This window comes from Python bivittatus, unplaced genomic scaffold, assembly GCF_059951505.1.
Source record: "Python bivittatus isolate LINGU-HERP-01145 unplaced genomic scaffold, Pbiv_v1 ctg000480_np1212, whole genome shotgun sequence".
Taxonomy (NCBI): domain Eukaryota; kingdom Metazoa; phylum Chordata; class Lepidosauria; order Squamata; family Pythonidae; genus Python; species Python bivittatus.
Genome location: NW_028277075.1, coordinates 102,852,577 through 102,874,222, shown reverse-complemented (window position 1 = coordinate 102,874,222; position 21,646 = coordinate 102,852,577). Strand labels below are relative to the sequence as shown.

Below are 21,646 nucleotides of genomic sequence, written 5' to 3'. Positions count from 1 at the left end.
AGATTGAAATTATTTTCTTTGTTGTTGTCCCAAAAGTTAATGTAATTTTAAACTTCTCCTCTCCCCCAATCATGGGGGGGGGGGAACCGTTGCCTTAATTTTCACTTACCCACCTGCATTTGTTATGCATTTAGCAACTGAATTAGCACATGAGGCTTTTCTGTAGGAGATATACAGGCAAGTGCGGCTATTAATCATGTTCTATTGACAGGAAAATAAAAGAAATTGGCCTGGCTGAATAGTCTTGATGACTTTAGTGGAGGCAAAATAGAAAAGAATTATGGCTTCTCTTGATTTGTGTAAGACAATCATCTGGTGCAAAGAAATCAGGCAGCTAATGAAAATGGTAACCTCAGCAGGAGGCAGCATCTAGTAACTCTGTCTGGACTTAGAAGCTAACCAGGGTTGGGCTTGGTTACTGCTTGGATGGGAGACTAAAAGAGAACCAGGCTAGATTGAAAAGTCAAAAAACATTTCAAAAAGCAGCAGTTAAAGAACTTCTGTATTATTGCCAAGAAATGAAAATCAGCAGGAGTTGAGTTCAATTCAATGGAGTCTTCACCTTTAACAAAAATGATAGCAGAAGATCAACCTATTCTTTTCAATTTAAAGAATGTATTTTCTAGAGAAGCCATTGGCAAGCTGAAACCATTCGGTGCCCCTCTGCAAGCGGGTTATGATCACAGTGGCTGAAAATTGGTAGCATGATTTTGAAGAGACTGAAATGTTTAAAAATAGGCTGTAAGCCATAAAATAGGTTTAACAGAATGCATAAAATTAAAAAAAAGAAAAGAAACCCGACCCCTATAAAACCCAGGGAAAAAAAAAGAGAAAGGCCTAGGTCTACCCATTTTGCATCATCAGCCTACCTGTTGCAGCTCTTGGTCACCTACTATCAGCCTGCAACTATCAGAAGTCTTCCCACCTCGGATCTAAAGAAATATCTCTTGTGGCCCAGAAAGGGATGTTTGGTAGCACTGCCAATGTAGTAATTGTACTTTATGCCAGAATAAAATACGAACTTACTGCAGCACAGTCTTACCTTTGCAAAGGACATGAGTGCTTTAAAGCTTCAAAAAGAGTTTCTTTATTTACACTTAACCCACACTCATCAAAGCACCTTTTTCAAATGCTTTGCCTAGCCCTGCTGCCCAGCGCAAGCTCTCTGTAACATCAGAAGGGAGAGCGCTGTGTAAGGATCTTGAAGTTGCAACAGATTGTGCAGGTACGCAGCTCACCTGATCACTGTCCTGTTATCACAAAATGTATTCTAATTAAACTTTCAAAATGAGTGCAAGTGATATGTGTGTATCTATCTCCTCTTGTTTTTACTGGTGCATTTTTCTCAGTTTTGCCTATAATAGGTAGCTTACCTTGCGCTACTCTCAATGCACGTTACCTTCTAGTAGTTGCTAGTCATTGACCTTCAAGCTTCAAGAATTTTAGTGATGTGTCTCTCTCAGATAATAATAATAATAATAATAATAATAATAATAATAATAATAATAATAATTTAAAAATCACATTGCCCATTCTAAATTAAGCACAGTTATCTTGTACTGCTTTTCCAGACATTTTGTTCATAAATAGGTTTCTGCTTTACTCACTGGGTGGTTTGGTTCTTTTCTTTCCTTTATTTTCCAAGGTCTTGTCTTTGGGAGCCGATGTACTGCCAGAATATAAACTCCAAACACCCCGCATCAACAAATTTACGATATTACACTACAGTCCTTTCAAAGCAGTCTGGGATTGGCTCATTTTACTGCTTGTGATCTACACTGCCATCTTCACTCCTTACTCTGCCGCGTTCCTTCTCAATGACAGCGAAGAACAGAAGAGGCGGGTGTGTGGCTATTCATGCAACCCCTTGAATATGGTAGACTTAATTGTGGATATTATGTTTATCATTGACATTCTCATAAACTTCCGAACAACATATGTCAACCAGAATGAAGAAGTGGTAAGTGACCCAGCAAGAATAGCAATTCACTACTTCAAAGGCTGGTTCCTAATTGACATGGTTGCTGCAATACCTTTTGACCTGCTGATTTTTGGATCTGGCTCTGATGAGGTAAGCTAAATAGAGCACGCAGCTTGCTTGCTTTCAAATGTATGTGTCATCCCATGTGTACATGCAACATGCTTCCCAACAGTAGATATTATGAAACATTTGCTGACTGCCATCAGGAATGCCAGCTCAGTTCAGAAATAATCCCAAAGCATGATCGCTCATCACCTTCCCACTTTGTTTGCAAGCACAAGGAAGAGAACTGAATATTCTAACTTACAGCAAATCATAGACTGCCATTTTGTCTGAGTGCTACAAACCATGATTCGCACAAAATATTCTTTTTCCCCACACCAGGGGAGCAATGTGAAGTATGCATGTGTGTGTTAATCTGTGTGACTGTTGCGTGTCTGCGTAAGAGTGTCTATTATGTGTTGGATGTTGACTGGAGAGATTCTGGTTCAGGACTCCATCAGTGCCTATCCAGGATAAAGAACTCTGTATTAAAACACTTAGACCACAACAGATGGCCTCAAATCCTCGGTCTGGGGGAAGAGGCATGTGGCAGAAGCAGCCTTGTCTTCCTTGAATGGACACTGTTATCCCTCAGGGCTCTGCAAACCTTGGATGAGGTGTTTCACTCCAATGACATTTCAGGCAACACTCTGCAATCCCCCAAGCTACTTCCCTAAGTAGCATGATTGCTTGTTCAGCATAGCACTTACCCATATTCTGGCTTTGTTGAGCACTGCTGGAGAAGACTGAGACCTCCACCCACAATGCTCACCAAAAGCAAGAATGCTTGGTCTTCTTCTGGATTTGGCAAGTAAGAGGTAGGAGAAGCTTCAAAGCAATGTCAAATGCTTCACTCAGGCAAATGGCATTTCTCCCTTCTTCAACAAAAAGAATAACTTCACCTCCAGAGTGCAGATCTCTTCTCTGAGGCAAATGTAAACTATCTTTCATAGGACTATCATCACTCTCCCAATCCTGGGTCTCACTGGGGAAGAGGGGAGCACATGCTTCCACTTTGAAGAAGTTTTTTGCTGAGGCCCAGACAGCCACTGACCTCCATCAAGGAACCTCTTGTGGTGACTCTGACTGCTCCATTAAATCAGCCATCTGAGGAAAGAGTTGCAGGGCAGGAGCACCCTTGTCATCTTGGCCTGGGCATCCATGATCATTTCCTGAATTAAGTTTTAGAGTATAGGCAAAGGTAGGGGAAGGAATCCTTTCTTGTGTTCACGCTTCCTAAGAAAGCAACATCACTGAAATAGGTTGGTACATCATCTGGGTCAAATTCAGTTTATACAGTCTGGAAAATCCTTTCCCTCTTTCCTTGTAGATGTGTGTCCAGTTATTGCTGTTATTACTTACTACCACAACTATTAGTATGGCTGCTCCATAACTTACTGTATAAGACTGATCTTTGGTGACTCTTTAAATTTCCCCTTTTTACTGCTGCTTCTTATTCTTATGTTCCTGATAAGCTTAACATTTCTATGGTAATGCCCCTATCATGAGAATGATTGTGAATATAGGTCAGCGGTATTATATCTTACTCTAATTACCACTTTAGTCATTGAGTCTTGTTTTTTTTAAAAAAAAATCCTATTATCACAAGGTCCCCCTAAAGTAAAGACCCCTGCTAACAACTTTGTCAACCAGTCTTTTTATGAAATGGCATCGCTTACAGAAGCTTCACCAGGAGGTTCTTCAAGGCTCAGAAAGTTTTGGCTTCAAGCTGTTTTTAGAAAGGCCACAAGATAATAAGCTGAATGTTGCCTGCACACTATCCGCGTAATCCTGTTTGTGTACTGGCCTGCTGAACAAGGAAGTAGGTGACGGACTATAGTTTCTTGGCATAGTTGTGGTAAGCTCCTTGGGGATTCGCTTAAAATCTCTGTTTTTAAAACATCGCGCTAGCATACAACCTGTAAAACTATGAGATTTGTGGCAAAGATATTAATGGATGCTTCCAGATGACAGTGCTTTTTTCCTGTGGTTATGCAGTATCTTTCTGCAGGAATGTGTGAATCAGTCTTAATTTGCTCTGTCTCAGCTTTTCAGGAATATGCTAACTATTCTATTCCATCAATAACTATTTTAAAAAGTGATTTAAGAAACCAGACTGAAAAATCATATTTCCTAACATTCACAACTTTCCTTAATATACAGAGTTTACTACCCAATACTCCTAAATGTAGTTTTTTTAAAACTGAAGTGCTCCTAATATATACTTTTTAAAAAGTCAGCTACCCTAATATCACTTTTCTTAATGCTAGTTTTCCAAATGTATGCTCCATCTTAAAAGCAGATTTACCACAAAAATCTTCTCTCAGGTTCTTCACTGCAGCCCATCTGTGTCTCAGCAGAGTTCACTTTGGTGGAAGATCCCAATTTACTCCCACTGAAATCTGGGACAGGTTTCTTTTACAAAAAGAAACCAAATCAGAGGTCCCTCTTAATTATTTTAGGATGAAGATTGCCATGTGCCATAAGCCAGTGTCGTAAGTCTCAAAGAGCACAAATGCAGTTTTAAAAAATTCATACAGAGTAGAACATTAAAATGGATGGTTGGTCTCAGGCAGCACGGAAAGTCATTGTGAGCAAAAAACGTGACCCAAGCATGACCCACACGGTAGACATAGCATGACCCACTTTTTATCTACAAGGAACAGTTTCTAGTGCAGATTAAGTATAGAGCCATATACCTTGGAGAATTTAGAGCCTCTTCTAGGACAGGATGGCTAAGAGGTATCAGTATTTACTAATAAATATCAGGCTGGTTGTGCGTAGCTCAGCAAGAACTTCTGCTTCCTAATAATTTAGCAGTGGCACCTGGCTGAGCTTGTCTGGGCTCAGAGACTAAAATAGGATTGGATTGGATTAATACTTGGATAGGAGACCACTAGGGGATACTATGACTCTAGGTTACACTGAGAAGTGAAAAAAAAAATCCCACAAGAAGACAATGGCAAATCACTTCTCTGCTGTTGTCAGGAGTCAAGTTTGACCTGAGAACATATTTACCTAACAGTTTAACAATATTAAATATTCCCTATCCTGTTGAAAGGGAGGGGCTAAGCAGCTATTTTCCTCCCCATTTTTTGAGAGTGGAAAGGGCTTTACCCTTTCATTTTATTTTATTTCATCACTGACTGCAATGGGATGGAAGTTCTATATAGCAGTTCCTGAGCTGGTATTTATTTCCCCATGTCAGCAGAATGAGGAGGCTATGAATCCTATGGATTCATGCCTTCTTTGGATTCCTTCCTGATGCGTTCACGTAAGGGCATGTCTTTGTCAGAAGTGGCAGTTAAATGATGTGGACCACTGAAATTTCTGCAGCAATTCGAAGGGGAAATTTTTGAGGTTGGATCTCCCTATTCAATGTTAATCCTTTTCACCCTTGAAGTAAAACACCAAAACATCCTATGGCTATTATGACACTTTCCAGTAATCATAAAATTGTAGCTTTACACCAATACAACCATGCAAAGCAATAAAAACAGCTAATTAAAATAGATGATGGAGAAAAGGAAAGCTGGCTGTGCATGAGCAAAAGCTTAACACTTAGTTAAAAAATAAGCTTTCTGAGTAAAAAGAAAACAATTAGGCTCTACATTTGGGGTTTTTTTTAATTAGAATGCATTTGTCTAAAAGCCAAATACTTAGAAAATACTTTGTAAATAAGTTTTACAATCAGACTAATACATTATCATCTCCTAATATATGCTGCACTTCAACCTAACAGCCACCATTATAAATCAGAGTAGCATCTGTATTTTGGAAATTGAAGATTAAATAGTATTAACACTCCTGGAGGCTTCAGTAATCAGAATTGAGAAGAGGATACAGGTAGTTCCTGGGTTAAAAACACCCAGTTTATGGACAACCCATAGTTAAGAATGGAGCCTATTGTAGCAAAGTTCAAATTAAATGCACAATTATTTGAGTTACATACACAATAGTTTGAGTTAATTACACAATACTACTTATACAGTATTATACAATAGTACCATTCCGGCTTACATACAAATTTGACTTAAGGACAGACCTTGGGAATGGAACTCATTCTTAAACTGGGGACTGCCTGTATCCATAGGGAGCTGGGGGAGCCCTGATCAGTCTCCTCCATGCATTCATTTTTGTCCAAATGAATTCCTGATTAAATTCTTCCCAATACAAACATGCAGAAGAACTTTCAGGAAGCACACTGAAAAAGGGACCCACATAGTAACATGCAGTTGTGTTACATGTAACATGTATATTTAGTGAGTTGGCCAGCACACTCAATGCCATCTAGGAGGTGGAGTTATCCAGGTGGATTTTTAAAAAGCTCTTAGTGCATTAGGTATCCACCAGAAACACGTGGATAGACTTTGTATAGCTAAGAGGGATTCTTGCCTTTTGAGTTAGTTCTTTAACTAACTGATTAAATAACTTGATTGATTGATTGATTGATTATATATCACAGAATCTTGAGACTCATTGTGACTTAATATAAAAAAAATTAAAAACAGAAATACAATTAAACCAGCAGCAAAATTACAACATATCTAAAACTGAAATAAATAACAATCTGTACATGCAAATTGCAGGCAATAATGAGGGGCAGGCAATAAAGGGGGAAATTGTCTTAATGACTTGGGGATGATAAGGCAGCTATCTGGAGGATAGGCAATGGGCATGGAGCTGGGTCCCTGCTGCCAGTGCACTGATCAGCTTTTTGGCGGTCAGCAGCCTAGCGCAGCAGCAACAGAGGAAGGGGATGTTAAAAAAGTATCTGCTCCAAGTATTGAATACAGTAGGTGCATCACTACATGTACATATTCAGAGATCTTTTAAATGATACAGAGAGATTAGAAATGAAGAAAATGGTAATAATCCCTGCTGACACATACATACAATTAGTTCTCTGAAGGGTGCACCAGGTTCTTCTTAATTATAATATTTATAACCTACTATTTAAACCAGTAGGTTACTGTACTTGTATAATTCAAAAGTATAAAATCAAACTTATGAATAGCATCATTTATAATTTAAAGATGACATGATAAACACAGTATTTCAATTCTGATATAAAAGTAGAATTGTTTACATTAAAAGGCCCTGCAATAAAAAGATCTTCATCTGATGCCATAAAAACAGTCACTGGCAACAGAGGAGGATGTTTCACTGATTGCTCTTGTGAAAGATGGAGACATCAATGGGGCTTCCAAGGATGAAGATAGAACTCTGGGAAGTAGACAGAAAAGAGCAGAGGGAAAATAAGAATATTCAAATATCTTGAATCTGTGATCACCTTTGAACTAACTTGATTTAGAAACCAGGAAAATGTACAAAAACAAGATAAAGTTATCTGACTCACGTAGATGGTTTTTAATTCTCCATGGCAAGTGTGAAAGAGTCCCTGGGGATAGGAGAAATTTCATTATACACAAAATAAAGATTTCAAGGAGGTATAAGCATTTAGTAGCATAAAATGTATTCAAAAAGCCAGAGTTTCCAAATTGCAGACCATTTCTTGTACTGTTATTTTGCTTTGGACATGAGCATTATAAGCAAACTTTTAAGAAACTTAAGCCTAATTATGTTGGGGTAAAAATGTAAGGTCTATAATTTGTTATGTAAGACAGCATTTAACTTCCAAAGAAAGGGAAGAAGTCTGATTGCCTCTATTTCACCAAAGAAAAAGCAGAACAATGTAATTAAAGAGGACACAACTTTATTAAGCAACAAAGGATCTGCAAAAAGTGGGACCAAATTAATTTACATGTACTTGAGCTAGTAGCAGTCACTGATTTCTACCACAAATTCCAAGATCCTGCCTTCCTCCAGTCAGGAGCAATTTGGCTGCAGGCCTGGATTCTAGATCACTTGGTAAGATCCCTGTTACATTTGGCAGAGCCTTTGAGAAACCCTGAATTCTCCGTAGGCAAGTTTCAGTAGGCAGAACCTTAGTCCAGTTTTATTCATATATTACAAGTGTTGGGTAGCCATACCTCTTTCTTTAGAAAGGACAAGCACCTGTATAAATAGTTTTCAGAGGAAACTCCTATTCAAAAGGCCTTCCTGCCCAGTGTTGATGTAGAGATTAAGAACTATAGGAAGGGAGAAGTTGCCCATAGGCAAGGGAGCGAGCAAGCAGACAGTAAAAGGAGATTCATTTTATGTCTGTACTAATTATAGTACTTAACAGTAAAATAGAAATGAGCATGTCAGAGAGTGTGTTAGGATAGGAGCTGACACAGACACACACAGAGCCAGTAGCTAAACAAATGAGGGATACTATGATTCCTATACTAAGGATGTAGTTTGATCTAATAATATATACAAGTGAAAATATTAGTTACAAAACCAGTATGCATTACCAACATAGGTACAGAATAGTATAAGAAATATCACATAAGAAATCAAGTCTTAACCTACTTAATTTTTCTCCCTCTCAACTCTCTTTTCCTCAATTTCTGCTTGCAATTTATAATGGCTTCTTCTCCCCTCCTTATCTCAATTACTGATATTGGAATGTCTGTAAATTTTCTCCTGGCTGTCTTGCTGCCAAATTCAGCCTTTGACTCCACCATCCGGCATCTGAATTTCTGTACACACAACACAATCCATTCTCCTGGTCTTCCTATACTCTCACAAGCTGCTCCAGGTTTTTCCTCCTCATTCTTGGGCTGGAATCTCTGGACTTGGCAGGCTGGGCTGTTCTCTACTCCACGCTAACCAGGGGACATCCTCTCTAGAAGCATGTTCTGCAGCATCTGAAATATAACATTCCCCCTTTTCTGCTTTTCCTTGCTATTTTTATACTCTCTATCTAAGGCATGTACATGCCACTTTATAGGTGCATTCTAGCATTTTCCCCTTTTCTGCCTACGTGCTCTTGGTCTTGTGCTGAGTCATCTGCCTTCCCTTAAGAAATCCTTGACCTTGGCACAGACTCAACACTTTCCTCCAGCCAGGCACTTTACCCAGCCACAGAGCACAGGCAAATACTATGCAGATCTTGACCTCTCTTGGTCTCTATTTCTTTCCTTTTATCTTTTAAGTATATAATGAGTTTATTGACCTCAGAATTTGACAATAGGGATGTATGGATCAGTCTGATTTACAAGGTTTTTATACACACATTTTTTAAAAAGCTAGTGTGCACGTATGTTTGTGCCTTCCAGTCATTGTTGACTCCTGGTGACTGCCTAGACTAGTCCATGCAGTTTTCTTGGCAAGGTTTTTCAGAAGTGGTTTGCCCTTGCCTACTTTTTAGGGCTGAGAGAGAGTGACTGGCCCAAGGTCACCCAGCTGGCTTTGTTCCTAAGGTGGGCACTAGAACTCACAATCTCCCGGTTTCTAGCCTGGTGCCTTCACCACTACACCAAACTGGCTCTGTAAAAAGCAAGTGCTCCTAACATTTATTTTATTTAAAATGCAGCAATCTATAATATGTACGTTTTGATCCATAACTTTTCTAAATGTATTTTTATTGGGGGAATGTCTTTTTTCTAAATACTTTTTAGTATGCTATTTTGAGCAGGGAATAATATTTATTTATTTGTAAGATCCTTATACCCTCCCTTTAGAAAGCTCAAAGTAGGTACACAGCATCATATGGCTAGCCAGGGATCAAGCTAGATATCATCAGCATACAGAACTGGTGATACCTGTCCCTGTGCCCTCAGGTGACTTCCCCCAGCAGCCTCACGCAGATGTCAAAGAAGAAAGGGGAGTCCCACAGAGCTTGGGCTTGATCTCTTCTCCCCCAAAAGGGAAAGTTAGAGGTTGGACAAAAATTGTCCTACATCATTGGGTCCAGTAATGGTTTCTTGAAAATGGAGCACACCGCCATCTTTTTCAAGGCAGAAGGAACCCCCTCGCTACTGAATACTGTACATCAGTGTCCATCTGTGCCATAACAAAGTCCTTCTGGGAGAATGAACGCCATTTCATTCATTCAGTCAGAAACTTGTAGTGGATTTCTTAGAAGGAATGACAAGGAATGAGCTAATGCTAGCTCTTTACAGCTTTTACTGTAAAATTGTCAAAATTATCTGTCTACTTAACTTTGTGAAGGGTGCTCCCTAGTGTATTCATGGATAGGGTCTACAGGGTAAAAACCTAGATGAAACATAGCAACATTTTTCAATAGCAGATGCTGACTCCACTGCCTGTTTCTTAATTTGTGCCACTGTCCTTCTGTAGCAATGGCACAGTAAATTGCTGCTAGCGATCTAGTACCTTGCATTGTTGCAGGGAGAAAGTTGCAAGTTTGATATAAATAGAATATATTATGTTCAAGTTACCTTAAAAGAAGGGAGCACTTCTTTTTTCTTATTTCCAGATTACTGCTACTAAGATCTATGTATAAAACATGCAAAGTTTTAATAAAACATTAAAATTGCACTTAGGGAGATGAAATTAGTAAGCTGGCTTTTCCCATTAAAACTGTACATGTTTTCAGCTGTTAAACATTATGCATTATATATGCCTTCTTAAAAATGGAAGGGGTAGTCATTATGGGAGGGTGCACACATGCACACATGCATATCCTTTCTTTAATAATAATTTTATTAAAAATTACAATTGCAAAGATATAAACTAATACAAACTAAAAAAAGAATAAAAAGAAAAAATAGGTGCAGAAAAGAAAAACTAGAAAGAAAACTGGAAAAAAAATGTAGTAAAGAAAAAGAGAAGAAATGTATAAAGAAATTACTTCCCCCTTCATCACAAGTATAAACAATTTTAGTAACTTATCACCTTCTCTTAAAATACAACAAATTATCTCTTCATCCCATATCCCATCTCTTATCTATAAATAATTCCTTAAAGGCCTGTTTATCGCTTTTAATCTTGATCAAATAAACCAATTTTATATTCCTTCCTGTTGCTTTTAACGATCTTTAGTCCCTTTAAATAATGTCCTAGAACTTGATTTCTTTTCGTTTTTTCTTTGTCCCTTCTCACAAAATTCTTCATAGCTTTAGCAAGCCTCTTTTGTAAATCCAATATAAGAAAGTTTTTCAGGTGACTCTCTTGGTTTGTTATTTGTATATCCCTTTTAATTATTAAAACATGAGTTTGTTTGTTTTGTATGTCCAGTGTAGCATCTTTTTCCATATCATTCTTGTAGCCTGTCATTTTTAAATCCACTTTCAGATCAATCTCAATTTTATCAGGTAAAACTTGTTCCTCTTCCATAACATCTTTTAAACACAGTCTATCTGTAGAGGTAGACACTCTTAAAATTAACTTCTGGGTCCATTGAAATATCCTTCAGTACATCCAATGTTAAAATATTTTGCTTCATTCTGTATTTGTAAGTCAAATTTAAGTGTTCTTCTACTTTAATTGTAATCTTTTAGTTCCTTCTGATTCCCTCTAATGTCCAACCTTCAAAGTTTCATCCTATCATGCTTTTTTTCAAAAGAATTCAAAACAAAAGCATTTTCCCATGGGAAGGATTCTTATAATTAATTCCAAAGTCTTATTTCAAATCCATTTGGACCCTTAGTCCATTTGTAACTTTCCAAAATCAAAGTTCTAATCACCCTTTTGCTGCTTATTCCCCCCCCCGCCTTTTTTTTTTAAGTCATTGAACTTGTATTTAAAACTTATTTCGATAAATAGAAGGGTGGATTTTGTATTTGGGATTTTTATTCCTGTGAGCCACCCAGAATCACTGTGAGTGAGTTGGGTGGCCATATAAATTGCTTAAATAAAATAAATAAATAAATAAATAAGTAAGTAAGTAAGTAAGTACTGAAGGAAACTCACCCAGTGTTTTCAGACTTGTCAATTCAAAGGTTCCTAATAGCTGAAAAGCAATTAACAGGCAATTTCCAAAAGTGATTAGAAAAGGAAGTATGCAAACTTAGTGTCCTTTCAAAGGTGCTGACCACAGATTGAGCAAGATGTCTTTCCTCTCATCTCCCAGAGCTTGAAACCTACCAGAGATCACTGTCTTGCAGTCTCCTCATGAGAAGCAGCTGTCTGGAGCACCTGTGGGTGATCTCAAGTCCTCTCCTTGTCCAGAGAGGAATTATGAAGAGCCATCTACTCACTGGTTCTTCATTTCGTCAGTCATCGGCTCCACTTTTAGCAGAGCCATCTTCATGGCTGGTGTGGGTCTTCCGGGCTATGTGGCCGTATTCTGGAAGTTTTGTTTCCTAACGTTTCGCCAGCATCTGTGACCGGCATCTTCAGAGAGCAGGAGCACAGACAGGAGCAGTTCTCTCTGTGCCCAGATGCTGGCGAAACGTTAGGAAACAAAACTTCCAGAACATGTCCACATAGCCCGGAAGACCCACACCAGCCATCGTATTCCGGCCGTGAAAGCCTTCGACAATACATAGAGCCATCTTCAGTTCACCATTTCTTCCCTGGAAGTCCACACACATGCAAATCCTGTGTGTCACCTTTGGTTTAATATTATGTGTTCCATCGCAAAGATTTCGAGGGCAGAGGGAGTTTCTGAGGTTACTATATAATGCAATAGAAGTACTCAACTTTATGGGATTAATAATAGATAAGCCTCTAATTGCCAATTGCAGAATGTTTTAGAACAAAACTTGAAGGTAGCAAAAAATTATGGATCTATAGTATGAACACTGTCTTAAATATAACTTGTGTTTGGTACCTGGTTGGCTGGACTTACATAAGAACCTCCCTGCTGTATCAGAACAAAGGCTAATATTAGTCCAGCATTTTATTTCCAGTAGTGTCCAGGCACAGAGATAAAATACTGAATTCCCCATTCAGTTCAGTTTCTCTAAAAAGTCTTGAAGCCTTTAAGCAAAAGGCTGTCACTCGATAGTAGAGAAATATCTCTGCATGCAAATAAAGTGAGGGTGACTCCCACATAAACCACATGGCACTCAGGGGAAAGGCAGGATATACATTTCATGTACTACTAGTGGTGGTAGTGGTGGTGGTGGTGGTGGTGGTGGCGGCAGTAGTAGTAGTAATGCAGAAAATTCCAGGTTCAGTCCCTGGCATTTCAAGAAATGACTGGAAAGACCTATGGTAGACACCTTGAAAAACCCTCCAATCATTACAGACATAATTGAGCCAAATGTCTGGCTCAGAATAAGGGAGCTTCAGATATACTTACCGTATTCACATGGACATTTCCTACGAATTCTACCTTTAGTGTTTCTTGCATAAAACCCCAAATCTTAGGTTTCATTTGGAAGTTAAATCCAATTTAATGGTTCTTTGGAGGGAGAGCACTTTAAATCTGAGGATAAAGGATGTGCTCCAGATTTATAGCTATTTACTTTGTACCAAATATACTATTTACTATATACAATTTATTTTGACACATTCTTACCAGGGAAAAAGGGCAGTTATTTTATTGCAGTTATTGTAAACAAGATAATAATGGGACAGTTACTACGGTTATGGCGTAGGCTGTAGATAATGCTCAAGGCAGTCCAGAGAATCTCCCCAAATTTTGATGTACCCTAGGAAACTCTGTTGTTGTGCTTCCTGGTTTAGTAGTTTCCTTCCCCCCAGCATCATATGGCAACCCATTTTTTAAAGAGAGATTTTGTTTGTTTGTGTGTTTCTTTAAAGAACTTATATAGCTACCCATATTATGAACCATAATCCTGGATGGCTCACAAAACAATAAAAACAGTAAAAAAACAATCACGATAAAAACATTAAGCAACATTCTCCCACACATTCATCACACTCATCCAACCCTGATGCTTGTGGAACAAGCTAGCTCTTCAAGGCCTTCTGGAGAGCAGGGGCATTGGGTTTCTGCCGGTCTCTGGAATGTTCCACAGGGCAGAGGGAGCTATGGAGAAGGCACCCTTCCTAGATCCCGCTAGGCACAACATTTAGGGAAAGGGACCTGCAGAGGCCGGTGATGCAATGGGAGTTATTGCATCACAGACTGACAGTCCATGAAGTATGCTCTGCATTCTCGCCTAAAGATGTATGATGCAACTCCCATGGCAGGCTTGGGTCTAATCATGTCCTAGATCTCCTAGGAATCTAATGCATGCTGGCTTAGTTCTCTTTGAAAGAAGCAGTAATTCTAATAAGTGAAAGACCTGTGTATTTCTATACTAAAGTAAAATTTAATGTATTTAATGAAGTCCCCTTGTTGGTAAGTTCATTGTGAAACTGCAGACTATGTATGTGCATACAGATTGCCTAAAAGGTTCCTTAGAACCAAACTTATATCTTCTAAATGGAATCATCCTTCCCAAAACCTGTGAAGACACTCTTGTGGTGTGGGGCCATATTCATAAATAGACTATTGTAATTTCATCTAAGCAGTTTTCCTTATTCTCCTCTTTGGATCTGGGCTAGGCCTAATATGCACTGTGGTTTCTGTTTCTGCAGACAACAACCCTCATTGGCCTTCTGAAGACAGCCCGTCTACTGCGTTTAGTGAGGGTGGCCCGAAAACTGGACAGATACTCAGAATATGGTGCAGCTGTCTTGATGTTACTGATGTGCATATTTGCGCTCATTGCTCACTGGCTGGCTTGCATTTGGTATGCCATTGGGAATGTTGAAAGGCATTACTTGTCTCGCAAAATCGGTTGGTTGGATTCCCTGGGACAGCAACTGGGAAAGCATTACAATCGAAGTGATGGCAGCTCCGGACCGTCCATCAAAGACAAATATGTCACTGCACTTTATTTTACCTTCAGCAGCCTGACCAGTGTAGGATTTGGAAATGTGTCTCCAAATACCAACTCAGAGAAAATCTTTTCTATTTGCGTCATGCTGATTGGCTGTAAGTAAGCGGCTTTTTGCATTTTTACTTCCTCTCTAATTTACTAATGAATTTCTTAGCTTGTTTAGCTTGTTAAATACTCAAAACCTTTCAGGTAGAAGAGTGAAAGAACATGTTTGCAAGGTGAAGACTGGGGCCCTTGGGCAAAATTTCTCTAGGGAATGCACTTTTTTAAATTGCTTTTCATGAAGACGTTTTGCCAGTGTTCATTTTGAACTTCACATTCCAAACTTCTCTGGTTCAGATGTTGTTGGTTCTGAGGTTTCACAGTAATTGGAGCTTTTAGGGGAGTTAACTGTCACTCCTAAGTCAGTAGCCTATTCTTTTTTATAGGAAGTTGATGAAATTAATATTAGTTATTTATGTACTCTATGGAATAATGAGCTTGAACGTCCTATCTTGGCAAATCAATGGAGGGTTGCTTTAAATAATTTGAAATTAGTTTACTATTGATTTAAAATAAGATCAATGCAACTAAAAAAATTGCTTTGTCTGTATTGGAAATTTCAAAGAATATTTCATAAGAGTTGGTTGCAGTCACTTTGCTATTAAAGATGCAACTCTGGAGTTGGAAGGTTAATCCATATAGTTTAGACTTGTCCTGTTACTGCTTCATGTTGGCCTAAAAACTCTAAATTGATCATTGTGTAGTAAAGATGGATAGTTCTTCTTGGTTGTATCCCTAGTATTTGCAATCTACTGACATCAAGGATTTTGAGTTTTTCAAAGGGAAAAATAATGCAGAATGCATTTGCCTAATTACAAAATAATCACAACCTTACATATCTTAAAACGGGAATCAACACCTCCAGCACAATTTGTATTCCAGATAAGATTCAGTAACACTTTTCTTTTTAAAAATTAACCACTGTCTACAGGTTATTTATAGTATCTCTTGAGGAACAGTTCACACTCAGAATCCTTTTAAAGGTCAACTAACAGTCTTGTAGCACAATGTGAAATGTATAGACCCTATTGATCTTCGTATAGCTCAATTTAATTTAGTAGTGTTTGGTTGGCATTATTATCATCATCAACAACTGCACAAAAGGTCTCAAAGTGGTGTATAAAAATACAATTAAAATACATATAAAAATCTGTGCAATAAAAAGGAGGCAAAGGAAGAAAACAAAACCTAAATTTATCGTACATTTATTCATGGAAGTCTTGGATGAGAAGGATGGCCTTGAACAAACATACTGAGCATATAATAGAACGTGCCTCACACACATCCCAGGGAAAGTGCATAGCACAGGACAAGCAGTGCTACAGAGACAGCACACTGATGCGTGGCCACAAGCCCTTTGCTGTTCTTGGCACACAATGCAGAACCTCCTATTACTCCAGGCCTGTAAGTTGTGAAGGCAGTTGCTTCAGGTCTCAACCATCATGGACAACAACTTGAACTTGGTTGGTAGCAAATTGGCAACTAGTACAATTGTTTTATCAGGAGTATAACATGGACATGCATCACATTTGGTAAGCTGTTTGGCTGTTGCATTAAGTTAAATTAATCCTTGAGTCTTACTGGAGTCTCTTTGGTTAAACCAATTAATTTATTATTACGTTTGTAGACAGCTTTCTCTTGGAATAGCCAGCTGGTGGCAATTAACAAAAGCTTGGAGGGGTTCTTGAGGCTCTGATGGGCAATTTGACTGAGGCCTTGGTCACAGCCTGGAGTGGGCATTTGATGAGGACCTTAGATTATGATTGTTACTAGTTGGCTGCTCACTGTGTGTCAATCCTGAGGTCCTCATCAGATCTCTGAGGCACTTCAGGAGATGATATGCCTGAAGAGACACCTAAAGTGCCACTGAAAGAAGACACTGAATCCAACCACGTAAGAGTAAGAGCTCATACTAGGGATTACATTGTAGCAATAAGAATGGTAAAAGATAGCTATTTTTCCACTCTTATCACATCCACAGTTAGCCATCCAGTAGCCCTTTTTTAAAGTGGCTCATTCCTTGCTAGGGAGGGACATGCCACAGGATCATCTCTATGTCCACTGTGAGGTCAGCTATTATTTATTAATAATAAATAAATGCAATAGTAATAGCAATCACATTCAATTTTATATTAATCTTTAGTATAAAAGAAATAACCATCAACATAAAAGAATTAACATAGCAAATAAGTAAACCCCCAGCAACATAAATACAAGCCATCAATATAAAATTAATATAAAATATTCAGAATGATCTCTGCCCCATGTCTTTTCTTAGCCTTTTCAGGATTTCAGCTTCAAACAATTTACATAATGAACTTTAACCTATTCATTATTATTTATAAACCACTATACAAGAAAGTAAGACCAATATCCATTCCTTTGCACTGACGTTCCTGGGTCTTAAGGTGTTCTCTCTATATGGCTCAGATATGTGCAGTGTGTTAAAAAATACCTACTCTGCACCAGTTTATGCTAACTAGTTCTATCTTAGGGATAGCAAGGAGACCTACTTTACAGAGGATATCTTCCATTTGTGCCATCCTCCTTTTGAAGTGTCGTTCAAACAAAGTCCAGTTTCAAGAAACATAAGAAAGAAGTGCAGAAAGTTTGAACTTACCCATTAACTGTAAGCAGTTACACAGCAACACTTAGGTCACCTTGTCATAAGTCTTCCCAAGTGGGACATGATGTATTTCATTTCTACTGAAATTCTTGTCATTATTTCTATTTTTGCTTTCATACATATCTATAGTAGGCTGTAACATCTAACCAACCTTGGCTGATCTCAATAAGCTAAGCTGGTTAGAATTGAATAGGAGAACATCAGAGAATGACAGAGCAGTAGGTCAGAAGGCAATGGCAAATCAGTTCTCTAAATACTTGTGAAGAAAACCTCATGGATGGGTCTACAGAGTCACCAGGAGGCAAATTCAATGTGAGAGAACCAGTGTGGTGTAGTGGTTAAGATGTTGGACTAGGACACATGACTTTTCTGCACTGCAGCCTTCAACTCCTTGTCTCCCATGTGTAAACTGGAATGAAGAAGACCTTTTCCAGATTTCAGTCCCTTCCTATTTGGTCACAGGGATGGCCAGGTATTCTGTCCAGACTACAGTTACCACAGCCCCTGCTTCTCCTTCCCTCCCCTCCATGCCAGGGAAGAAGCACCAGCTGCTTTCCCTTCTATGGGCAAGTATTTTGAAGACTGGTGAAGAAAGAGGATAAAACCTGACAATTTTTACAGATCTTCCTGTCAATGGAGCTAGAAGAAAAAAAATGGAAGAATTCTTGACAATTTCACCCATTTTTTTTTAAACTGTTCCTCCACTGAATGTGTTAAAAAACAAAGAAATAGCCAGCATTTCACCTGAAGCTTAAAAAATAAAATCCCAAAGTTCCATCCTTTTATAGGAGGCAGGTCACCAGCCCAGTATGAAATGGCTGTCAAAGACTGGGGGGGAGGGGGGGGCCACCAGAGCACCCACCAGCCAATTGAAATGGATGGATGGATGGATGGATGGATGGATGGATGGAAGGAAGGAAGGAAGGAAGGAAGGAAGGAAGGAAGGAAGGAAGGAAGGAAGGAAGGAAGGAAGGACAGACAGCATGGGGACCATCCTGCAAAGCCAGTGGAGAGAGAAAACCACTACTTTGGATGCAGAGCAAGAAAACCTGAGTAGTTCACCATCCCAGCAGCCTAGAAATAGGCTGAGGATGACATCATCCATTCCTGCCCTTCCAAAATGGTAGGTGGGCCACCCTCACTCTGGGGCAAGCAGGAAGTGCAGCTCAGCCCTGAGAAGAACCAGATTCACATCCGCTCTTAACCATGAAAGCTCTCTGGGTGACTCCGAGGCAGTCACTTCCTCTCAACCCAACCTACTTCAGATTATGACGTAGACATAAAATGAAGGGAGCTCCCCTGTAATCCTCTAATGCTAGCTGTGGCCACATGTAGTCCTTGCTTCTGGCTTTGTTTCCCTTGTCCATCAGACACACTCTGGCTTGACCCTTCCTGTAGCCAGCTTTTGCTTGACCCTTCCTTGCTAGATGATCTTTAATCATCTAGCTTTTTTTCCTTCCAGCTCTGTTATTCTGTTTTTTGGCAGTCAAAAACCAATCCAACTCATTTAATGCTTGGGAACAGCTTTTCTCCTGGTGGAGCCCTTCTTAAACTATGGAAGAGAAATGTGAGAGGAAATAGATGGGCATTCCACTGGCTACCCACTGACATGGATCCTACTGGGAAGGCAAGAACTCATTAAAAAAGCTGTTTTCTTGATAATATCTTGCCATACCTATAAAGGACAAGGGAGGAGAAATTGTAAAGCAGGATTTTCTTGTATTATTTTAAACCATTTAAGAACACATATGAGAAAAATCAACTCATAAGATCTGACACCATTAGTTGGTCCTGGTGATGTCAGTGTCACAGGAGTAAGGAAACCATTTGATTTTTTAAAAATCTAAAATACTAAAAAAAAAAATCTTAAAGTGGCAATAACCAACTCATGGCCTGATTATGCATTCAGAGGATGAATATCCGAGCACAAGCCTTGTTCTGGGATATCCTATTTTAAAAATGTGCTATTTTTGACAGGAAAATGTTTTCCCTTGGGTACCTCATTCATTTCAAGAATCCCTGAAAGATGTACTTAAAGACTGTAAGCCTGCAGTGTGAGTTTCAAAAGCTTTTGAGGACACACCATTGCAGTGCTATATATAATGTCCTCTACTTCCTCTTGGTATCACCCCTGCTGTAGTCATCATGCTTCACAACAGGAGGGTACTGGGAAGATGCAAGGAAAAAGTAGGTCAAGCTTAGCTCGTCCGGCATGTAGTAGAAGGCAGCACATGGCCAATCTTTGACTTTGCTTTATTTTTCTAAATTCCAATCATTACAGATATTAAAGGAAAAAATGTCTATCTGTGAATAGCTGATTAAGAACCAGCTTTTCTTTTTAATTCATCCTTATTCATAGAACCTTTTGGCACCTTTAATCCATCAAGCACTATTAGATAAGGCCTTCTATGAATTTGCCTGTCAAGACAGAACAATTAATCGCATGGTTATGTCTTGTCAGTTAAAATACTTGTGGGAATGAAAAATTGCGAGGGGTTTCTTCTAAGTTGCTATTTGCCTAGTGACCAAAAAAAATATGCTTTTTTCTTCCAAGTGAAACCCCCTCAAGTCTTTCTTTGGAAGATCTTCTCATAAAGAGTTGTGTGCAAAAGTACAAGTGAATGTACAGAAATAGGCAAAATGAAAAACTCACCCACATATTTCTGTTGCCAAACCGTAATAGACTACATGCAAAATTAGTTAGCTGTTACTGTTATTAGTTAGCAAACTTTATTAGGTTAATTACATGTTTCCAATTTATAATAAGGATGAGAACAGACATATGTAAATAGTTGTAAGAGGTCGTCTTCATCACTGATAAAATTACACAGACGTTATAGCTAAGAATGAGAAACCCACCAAATATATAGAATTTGTATCAATTCTGTAATTCCTTAGAATAAATTACTTATGAGTTATTCTGATCATATGAGGGAACATTTTCTCCTGTGTAAGGATTGAGTCTCCATAAGTCACAGGATCTTTTAAGATGCAAGTTCTAGAACTTTTGAGCTATCTCAGGAGCTCCAAGTTTTTAAGCCAAGCTAAAACTTTAATTTACTATTCTGATCTGAATATTATTGTTATTCAGTTATGTTGTTAGTAATAATAGCAACAATACTATCACAACTATCACCTTGTGAAGGGTGAAAGACTCTGTGTGTGTGTGTGTAGAGGGAATGAAGAAATTGGTTTTCTGTGCCTTAAGTTTTAAAGTTGATGCTGAGTCTTATATTTGTAGTATAAACAAGTGAGAAATTTGATAGACTGAGCAAATAACTTTTTTAAATGAGCATGGTTAAATCAACCTTATTAGAAACTGGGATTAAATGAAGCTGTAATTTAGAAAGGTCAATTTACTAAATGTTTGGACTAAGACATTAATGGTGCCATAACCAATGTAGGTGCTTCCAGACCAGGCACTTATTGTTCCATCACTTTGTCTAATTCATGAAATCCAAGAAAGGGGCAAATAATAGCTTCATCCCCCTGTAACCTTCCCTTTTCAACCATTGTATCCATTAAAATTTGCCCAGGACAAAATAAAATGAATAATTACACTATGTATTTTGATTGGTAGTTTCAAAAGCCTTCCATCTGGAAGTACCTCACAATGATCAAAAAGGAGTTAGGAATCAGCCCAGAATTGGAGGTCTCAGTTCATCGTTCTCCACACACAGGGTTAAGGTGTGGGTTTAAGTCCTGAAATGTAAACATGGGATGCAGAAGGTGGATCTTGTAAGTTCAGAATATGGAGCTTCATAATGTCCAGAGAGGCAAGAAGGTGGCATCTGGCCATTCTGAGTAATATAATAACAGCACTTCAAGATAAAGCTCAGTGGACCTTTCAGGGGAAAACATAAGTTCTCTTCTGGATCAGATCAAGGTCCATTTCACCTGATATCATGTTTCCAAAAGTGACTAGCCAGACTGTTAGGGACAGTTCATAGTCAGGATATGAAACAATCAGTTTTGTATCTGTATTTGCCGCTTTCCATAGCAAACGGTATTCCAGTAATACAATATTTGAGTCAAGAATGGGTGCATGCAGTCTACAAGCACTCTATTTACAATTCCATAATTCCATAAGCTAGGGTTGTAGCTACATATTGCTTCAGTAAATACTTCTTTAAAATTCTTCACTGAATCTCCTGACAATCAGTTTCATTGGCTGTCCCCCAAATGCTAGGAATATGGCAAGAGAAAATCTCTCAATCCACTATCGTCATGCCATTTTATAATTTTATTGGACTCAATTCCATTTATGAACATGCACGTTTATGAGCATTTGCAAAAGTA

General features: G+C 38.6%; 1 protein-coding gene across 7 annotated transcripts in view; it reads left to right on the top strand.

The window, feature by feature from the left end:
- The window catches only part of KCNH7 (potassium voltage-gated channel subfamily H member 7), a 363,576-nt gene that overhangs the window by 275,975 nt on the left and 65,955 nt on the right, over positions 1–21,646 (top strand). For all 7 annotated transcript variants that reach the window (XM_088146656.1, XM_088146655.1, XM_088146653.1 and 4 more), the window contains 2 exons: positions 1,646–2,071; positions 14,375–14,774. In XM_088146656.1, coding sequence (XP_088002782.1) covers positions 1,646–2,071; positions 14,375–14,774 — 826 coding nt within the window. The remainder of the gene's footprint in view (positions 1–1,645; positions 2,072–14,374; positions 14,775–21,646) is intronic.